The sequence below is a fragment of the Bison bison genome, unplaced genomic scaffold (assembly GCF_000754665.1).
Source record: "Bison bison bison isolate TAMUID 2011002044 unplaced genomic scaffold, Bison_UMD1.0 scf7180017864460, whole genome shotgun sequence".
Classification (NCBI taxonomy): Eukaryota; Metazoa; Chordata; class Mammalia; order Artiodactyla; family Bovidae; genus Bison; species Bison bison.
This window is the reverse complement of record NW_011495022.1, coordinates 4,573,674-4,582,650: the sequence shown is the minus strand read 5'-3', so window position 1 is coordinate 4,582,650 and position 8,977 is coordinate 4,573,674. Positions and strand designations below refer to the sequence as shown.

Sequence of the window (8,977 nt, the reverse complement as noted above, 5' to 3'; positions counted from 1 at the left end):
CTAATTACTTTACAATATTGTAGTGGTTTTTGCCATACATTGACATGAATCAGCCATGGGTATACATGTGTTCCCCATCCTGAACCCCCCTCCCCACCTCCCTCCCCATCCCATCCCTCTGGGTCATCCCAGTGCACCAGCCCTGAGCATCCTGTCTCAAGCATCAAACCTGGACTGGTGATCTATTTCACATATGGTAATATACATGTTTCAATGCTATTCTCTCAAATCATCCTACCCTTGCCTTCTCCCACAGAGTCCAAAATACTATTCTTTACATCTGTCTCTCTTGCTGTCTCGCATATAGGGTCATCGTTACCATCTTTCTAAATTCTACCTGTATGCGTTAATATACTGTATTGGTATTTTTCTTTCTGACTTACTTCACTCTGTATAATAGGCTCCAGTTTCATCCACCTCATTAGAACTGATTCAAATGCATTCTTTTTAATAGCTGAGTAATATTCCATTGTGTATATGTACCACAGCTTTCTTATCCATTCGTCTGCCAATGGACATCTAGGTTGCTTCCATGTCCTGGCTATTGTAAACAGTGGAGAAGCCAGTTTTTATAAGCATACTATTTATTCTTTTTTTCCCACATGTGTTGGGAGCAAACTTTGTGTTATAATTCATAAGTTAGCATACCTTCAAAGATTGTTATTCACTTAATTCCTGATATTTTTTGAGTCAGATACATTCATTAATGCACCATTATGTGCTTAAACAATTGACCTCAATGGTTGTCTGAGATATGAAAGTAGTACGTGTAAAAAAAAAAAAAGTCTTTATAAATATTGTTTACATACAGGTTGATTTATTGTAATCTGAAGGGAAGGCCTAGTTAAAGTTTTAAAAATCTATCAGTCATGAAACAATGTCCAGGCTTAGTTCATATAATTTGAATAATTAGTATTTACTGCTGCATAGTGATTTGTTAGTGTTAGCTCTGAAAAGGGAGTATTATGTTATTATATGCAAGTGAGAGCTCTAGAAATGAATCTTGTTTCTTTCTTTTATTTTAAAATTAGTAATTAATGTTAGAAAATTTTTAGAATTTAATATACATGCTTAACTGTAATTTTAAATAGTCATAATGTTACAAAACTCTGTATTAATAAGACATAACAAGTTTTGTGTTGATTTCCTTTTTAGCACAAACTTTAATTTACTGGTCATGTTCTCACATTGTTTTTCCCCTTCCACAGGTAAAGTACCTTTTATTCATGTAGGAAATCAAGTAGTATCAGAACTTGGTCCAATAGTCCAATTCGTTAAAGCCAAGGTAATAAAAAAGATATTAAATGGATTTGATCCCAGTTACTCTTAAATAGGTCATTCATCATCTTTAGAGTGTTGTAGCATTTACATTGATTTTAACCTAGTTTTATAAAATGATGATAATAAACTACTGGAGAAATATTTCTAAAGTGTAAGTTTTTTTTTTTTCCTTTCATAATGTAAATCAATGGCAAAAGAGGCTGTTTGATCTTTACAAAATGAGAGATAATTTTCTCACTCATGTTTATGAGAAATTTTGGTCACAAATGAAAACAATTAGGTTGTTGTAAAATATCAGGTTAACTTTTGAGAAGGGAGTTATAGAATGTTTACAAGTTGAATGTACTCCTTTACCCGTTATTCAGTGTAGATTTTAATAGTTATCAAAGAACAACCTCTGTTAACATTTTGGGGGACATCCATCTAGAATTTTTTTTGCATATGTAGAAAAATATAGGTAATACTATTAGTATTATTTTGAAACCTGCCTTTTAAGATCATCATTATGTTTAGAAATTCTTCCATGTTAATGACTATAGATATGTATTATCCTTTTAAATTGTTGTATAGTATTCTTTTGTATTCAGTTCAGTTCAGTCCCTCGGTCGTGTCTGACTCTTTGCAACCCCATGGACTGTAGCACGCCAGGCTTCCCTGTCCATCACCAACTCCCAGAGTCTACTCAAACCTATGTCCGTTGAGTCGGTGATGCCATCCAACCATCTCATCCTCTGTCGTCCCCTTTTTCTTCTGCCTTCAATCTTTCCCAACATCAGGTTCTTTTCCAGTGAGTCAGTTCTTCGCATCAGGTGGCCAAAGTATTGGAGTTTCAGCTTCAGCATCAGTCCTTCCAATGACTATTTAGGACTGATTTCCTTTAGGATGGACTGGTTGGATCTCCTTCCCGTCTAAGGAACTCTCAAGAGTCTTCTCCAACACCACAATTCAAAAGCATCTTTTGTATTAGAATTTTTGTACTTAATTCTTTATTGATGGACATTTAAATTGTTTGTGGCTCAGACGGTAAAGTGTCTGCCTGCAGTGCAGGAGACCAGGGTTTGATCCCTGGGTTGGGAAGATCCCCTGGAGAAGGCAATGGCAACCCACTCCAGTACTCCTGCCTGGACAATTCCATGGACTGAGGAGCCTGGTAGGCTACAGTCCATGGCATCGCAAAGAGTCGGACACGACTGAGCGACATCAGTTTTCAGTTTAAGTTGTTGGCAACTTTTTGCTGTTATTGAGTGCCAAGATAAGTATTCTTTTATATACACCTTTGTACACTTGTTAAATTATCTCCTTAGCATAAATTCCTAAGAGTGATATTACAGTGTTACAGGGTATACATTTTAAAAATTTTATAACAGATCATCAGATTGAACTAAAGTTTATACTATTTTATAAGTCTACTCATTACTGTAGTATATTAGAATTTAAAAATTAGTGTCTATTTCCCTATCCTTTACTAATAACACTTAAAAAAAATCTTTGACTACTTTATAAGTAACACATGTCAATCTTTTAGAATTTATTTTATTACTAAGGTTTAGTGTCTTAAAAAAACAGTTTACTGACCATCCTTGTTTTCTTTTTTGGTGAAATAATAAATTTTATCTCTTGAATGATACATTTTTATAATGACAAGTAAATACTTCTTATTAATATTTTGTAGTCATAGCAAAGTATTATTTTTTCATAATTTTCACATAAAATAATCATGTTTTAGGGGCATTTTGAAAACTAATCCTTTGGACATCTGCAGTAAAACATTGATGTTTATTACTTGGTAGTAAGATAACTGAAAGTTTTTGTATGTTTAATATGATGCTCTTTAAAATTTTCTTAAATTCCCTTTAGGGCCATTCTCTTAGTGATGGGCTGGATGAAGTCCAGAAAGCAGAAATGAAAGCCTACATGGAATTAGTCAACAATATGCTGTTGACTGCAGAGGTATAACAAGATAATAGGCCTTGAAAATATGCTTTTTCTCTCATAAAAGACTATCTTTCTTATGGCTTATTTTAAAGTTACTGAAATAAAAGAAAATAGTCAAGTAAACTCTAGGGCTAGTATGGTTACCCAGATTATTTGGTCATTATGTTTGAATAAGTTGCCTGTTTTTTCATTTCTAGTTTTTTCTTTTTGTAAACAGGAGTGATCATTTTATTTTGGTCTTGTGAAGCTTTCTTAAATAATATCCATAAAATACTCTAATGGCATTTAGAGATACATTTTATGAATAAAAAATATTTTTTAGGTACTATCATTAAGCTTAATAATTCTATGTAGAACATTAGCCAAGGGGCGGGGGGAATGCTCACATATATGACTTCTATGATATTGGTTTATAAAAATTACTCTGGCAAGAAATAACTTACTTTATCCATTTTCTCTTTGATAGTCTAAAGTTTTGGTGACTTTTTTTTTTTTCCTAGCTGTATCTTCAGTGGTGTGATGATGCTACTGTAGGAGAGGTGAGTGGTTCTGCAGCATTTATCTTAATTAAAATTTAATGAAAAAACACTTTTGCTCAGAATCATAAGTCCCTGCTCATAAATGAAACATTGTGGTTTGTACCATTAGTGATATAGTTTTTCACTTAACTTTAATTTTGCTTGCACATACATTTTAGGGAAGCTATGTGTTGTTTGATATAACTGGTTGCAAAGTACATAAAAGTTTATATATTTTTAAAGGGAATCGTTTAAAATTTTAATTTTAAGATTGCAAGCTATGTTTTTGTTTCTCTGAAAATATATTTCCTTTAGAAATCTATTTGTGAAAATATTTTTAGGACCGCAATTTTAACATAATCTTTTTGCTTTAGATCACTCATGCTAGGTATGGATCTCCTTACCCTTGGCCTCTGAATCATATTTTGGCCTATCAGAAACAGTGGGAAGTCAAACGTAAGATGAAAGCTATTGGATGGGGTAACAAGACTCTGGACCAGGTCAGTTCAGGTTGAAGCTGATAAAACCCTCAACTTTAATGCATAAAGAAAAAGAATTTTTTAAGTTCATAATCCTTAAAAAAAATCCCAACATAATAAAATTAACAAAACATTTGTTCTTATTTTGTCTGACAGGAAGTAGTGTATTGTTTTGTAAAAATCACACATGCTTATTGTAAGACAAATTATGTAATACAGAAGACTTCAAAAAGGGAGTAAAAATTGCTTTGGATCCTACCACCTAGAAATTGCCACTGTTAACTATGTGAAGAACATTCTTCTAGATGTCTCTTAATAACATTTTTAAAAAGTGGAATCATATTATACTTGCCACTCTCTAACCTAATTTTTTTTCCATTCAACAATACACTGTGGGCATTTTTTATGCCAGTAAATATAGATCTGCAGCATCAGGGCTTTAAAAAAAACAAAACCCTGTTAAACGCAGTGCTTAAAATGCCCACTTTTCTTTGGTCTTAAATTTACTGAAGTAGAAAAATTATAAAAATATGAGTTTGAGTATCATTAAGCTTATTAATGTCTCTCTTTCAAGGATCCCCCTAGTCCTAGCAAGCCAACCATTGATTTGTGCCACTGGCCATGAGGAGGATTGGGTAATTGAAAGGAACAGAGGAAATAAAACATTTCCACTAGTGGAAAACAACTCAAATGCTTCTTATTCATGGTAGATGAGTAGTGTCATCTTTATGAAGCAGATTTTTTAATATATGTGAAATCATTTGATTATACGGATTCAGGAAAACTTTTATAGGGAGTAGAGTATTGAGATAAAAACTTTCTTGATCATAATCCTTATGAAAGGAAATTTGTTCTCAAATTTTCCTATTTCTTATATAGAAAGTATTACTTATGCTCTCTATGTGGTCTCTTTACCTAAATTTATTATAAGCTATGTTACAAATGAAGTTTTAGACACATTTTATTGCTTGCTAATTTAAATATTTTTCTTTGGGGTCTGTTGCTTGTGTTAGGTCTTAGAAGATGTAGACCAGTGCTGTCAAGCTCTTTCTCAAAGACTGGGAACACAGCCATATTTCTTCAATAAACAGTAAGGGTTTTATTCTTTTTAGTTAGTTTCTTTTCTATATTGTTATTTTATCATATATATAATATCATTTGTCATAGAGGAATTATTTTATCAAGAAATATTTATGAAAACAGTTACATTAAAATTTATTTTTGCATTCATTAAACATTTAATTTCTTGAGTATCAGGCACAGAACTAGCTTCTGGGAGACTAAGATTTTTTAAATGTGGTGCTAGCCGTTAAGAATTTTCTCCTGAAAGCAGACGTGTAAACCTGTCATTATAGAATGATATAGAGGTTCTACTAGAAACACATCAAGGTGCTTTGTATGGAACTATGATATCTTAAAATTCTGAGCTTGCAAAGTACTATTAAAACATGAAGTGTAGCCATTGTCTGTATAGGATAATTCCCCGAGGACTAGAAAAGTGAATAAAACTAAACAGTAAAAAATATTGTTGGATGGACAAACATTATTAGAAACTTCTCTTTTTAAAATTTAATGAAAATATTTGTAAAGCATAGAAATGATTGTGAAGGATATAGATTTAAAATATGTATGTATATATGTGAATTGAGTATTTCATGTTTCATTAAGATAGAATTTCTTGTAATTTGGAAAATAATATCTAATGTTGGCAAAGAATGAATTTTTCCTTTTTTTTTTAAAGTTACTATTTTACTATATCAGAATCAGTTATCCTGTGATCTAGTTTAAGATGGGTTTCAATAAGCATTTTAACCTCAGTGGTTTGCTTGGAATTGAATCTTTTTTTAGCTTTAATAAAAATCCCTTGACTTTTAGATTGATAATTTTTAAAAAGATTTATTTGCTATTATTTATTATATCTTCATAGGCATTCATCTGTAGCTATATCAAGCATCTTTTGGTAGAGATATTAATATTTGTAGCAAAAATGACATGATAGCTTGGAAATATTTAAGTTATATTAATGTATATGCTATACAATTGATATTCAAATAAAATTGGAGTCTGTTGATTTTTGAAGCAGAAAATGTCATAGTGTTCAAACTGTGAAATCCTGGTAGGTGAAGCTTCTATATGTTCTTACTTCTGGTGATGTTTGCTATATTGATTCTAGTTGTTTAGTCTCTAATACAAAAGAAATGTATCAAAATGTTACTATTATGTAGTTCCTTTTCTTTCTGATAAAGGAATTCATAGGAGCTGAAAAGCTCAAAAAGGGTGTATTTTATTAATCCAGCTTGAACATCTGGAAGTTCACAGTTTGCGTAATGTTGAATCCTGGCCTGGAGAATTTTGAGCATTACTTTACTAGGGTGTAATTATTTTTAAACTTGTAATTGAAAATTCAAAGTTTAGAATGGGTGTAAAAATAAGATTTGTAACTGAGAAACTGTTTAACTGGTATTAAGATTTAGGTTTTTGAAATAATTTTATCTTATATGAGACTTAAACATTTTTATTTTTGAAGTATAGGTTTAATTTAATTTTACATAGTTGTTTAATAATATTAAATTTTATTTCCCTGTGAATCCTCTGCTTACCCTCTAAAATTAGAATCAGCTTTTCTTCTAGCTTACGTACTGGACATGTTGAGAGGCCTCATGAAAGAAACTCAGTCACTCTTGAGAAGAAAGAGAAAGAGAGTTGAGGGAGATCTTGCGAGAATTTGCTGTTGCTGTTTAGTGCTAGATTGTATCTGACTCTTTTGTGACCCCATGGACTGTAGCCCATCAGGCTCCTCTGGTTCATGGGATTCTCCAGGCAGGAATGCTGGAGTGGGTTGCCATTTCCTTCTCCAGGGGATCTTCCTGACCCAGGGATCGAACCTGCATCTCATGCACTGCAGACGGATTCTTTACCATGGAGCTACCAGGGAAGCCCTGTAGCAAGAATAGTAATTGGGAAAAGGAGACAAAGAAGCTCAATGGTGGAAAGGAAAAAGGAAAATGAATTTGAAAACAAATTAGAAATAATACAAAGTAGATACTCATGATTGTTGGCCTGTTTATCCTTCATGATACATAGTGTTGCTGTGTGCTTAGTCTCTCAGTCGTGTCTGACTCTTTGGACCCCATGGACTATAGCCCGGCAGGCCCTTTTGTCCATGGCGATTCTCCAGGCAAGAAAACTGGAATGGGTTGCCATGCCCTTCTCCAGGAGATCTTCCCAACCCAGAGATTGAACCCAAGTCTCCTGCATTGCAGGCAGATTCTTTACCATCTGAGCCACCAGGGAAATTCATATTTCTAAAATGAAAGTCAAAATCTGTGCTATCTGTTGTATACACACAACCTTGCTGATGTGATACCTGTTAAGACACTTATACAAAGACTGAGTCATTTGTTCCCTTTCACCTGGTGAGTGGATTTGAAATAAAAACCTAAAAGTTTTCTTAAAGTGATATTTTCCTGTTACTTTTTAATAGAGGAAGAAGAAGTAGAAAAAAAGTAGTTTTTAGAAATGTAATCAGGATAGTAAGAGTTATACTACTCTAAAGCATTTAGGAGCTCCTTGCAGGTCTAAGTGTTTTCCAAATAAAATGTTAGAGGAAGCTCAGTAGATGTTGGTTAAAACTAGATTAAATTGAATGATAAATTGAAAAAGAGATTTGAAAAAAGAAAAAAATACTTCTGTTAACCATTAAGTAAATGGTAAAATTTGAAAATTATGCCTTCATATACAGATTGAAAATGCAAAAATTATACTTCGGAACCTTAAGAAAAATTTCAGGGGGGAGGATTTCATTGAAGTTTTTTAAATTAAGAAATCACCAATTAAGAAAATTAAGGAGAAATTGCTCAAAAATACCCACAGGCAAAATACCCAAAGGCAAAATATGGAAAAGTTAATGGCAAGAAGCTTGATTTACAAATTTGAGTGATAGTCCTAAAGATCAGTGATTGATATAAAGAAAGGATATGTAAATTATTTCTGTTAGTATGAAGAAATGACAAATTAATAGTATAACAGGAAAGAAAAATAAGGGAATACTCAGACAAAATTAATGTTTTTGGAAAGAAAAATTAGAGAACACTCAGACAAAATTAATGTTTTTGAAACCAGACTATGAAAGGTATCAGAAAGAAAGAAATGTGGAACCATAACAATTGAAGAAAATGAAAAGGATGAGTGCAAAATTTTTTAATGGGAAAGGTTAGGAAAACATTCATATTTTATGGTACTGTTTTTATTTTGATATGCAAATGAAAGACTAGTAGGTAACTGATGCTTGTTAGCTGAACCTATTGATAGCAATTTTATAATATATGTAAATCAAGCTATCATGCTGTAAACTTTAAACTTATACAGTGATGTATGTTAATTATTTTTCAGTAAAACTGGAAAAAAAAGAATAGTGGATAACCAACAGAAAAGTAGAAAGAATGATAATGCAAGATGAGAAGGCAACATTATGAAAGATGTTAAAGGTCTTAGGAGGGGAGTTGCTATTTATATCCAAATTATAATCCACAAACTACTTAGTGGGCAGAAGGGTAGTAATGTTATGTTTTCTCTCCATATTATATAGAAAAGATAATTAAAGCTGGAGGTACAAGAAATCTTGGCTTGATTACACGATTCAATAGAAATACTGGATGTCTCATAGGAGTTGCAAACATTTTTTTTTTTTTTTTGTTTTTTAATTTTATTTAATTTTTAAACTTTACATAATTGTATTAGTTTTGCCAAATATCAAAATGAATC

At 32.1% G+C, this 8,977-nt stretch overlaps 1 protein-coding gene across 2 annotated transcripts in view; it reads left to right on the top strand.

Moving 5' to 3' along the window:
* The window catches only part of MTX2 (metaxin 2), a 77,051-nt gene that overhangs the window by 63,031 nt on the left and 5,043 nt on the right, over positions 1-8,977 (top strand). For both annotated transcript variants that reach the window (XM_010859786.1, XM_010859787.1), the window contains 5 exons: positions 1,209-1,285; positions 3,139-3,231; positions 3,717-3,755; positions 4,109-4,234; positions 5,227-5,303. In XM_010859786.1, coding sequence (XP_010858088.1) covers positions 1,209-1,285; positions 3,139-3,231; positions 3,717-3,755; positions 4,109-4,234; positions 5,227-5,303 — 412 coding nt within the window. The remainder of the gene's footprint in view (positions 1-1,208; positions 1,286-3,138; positions 3,232-3,716; positions 3,756-4,108; positions 4,235-5,226; positions 5,304-8,977) is intronic.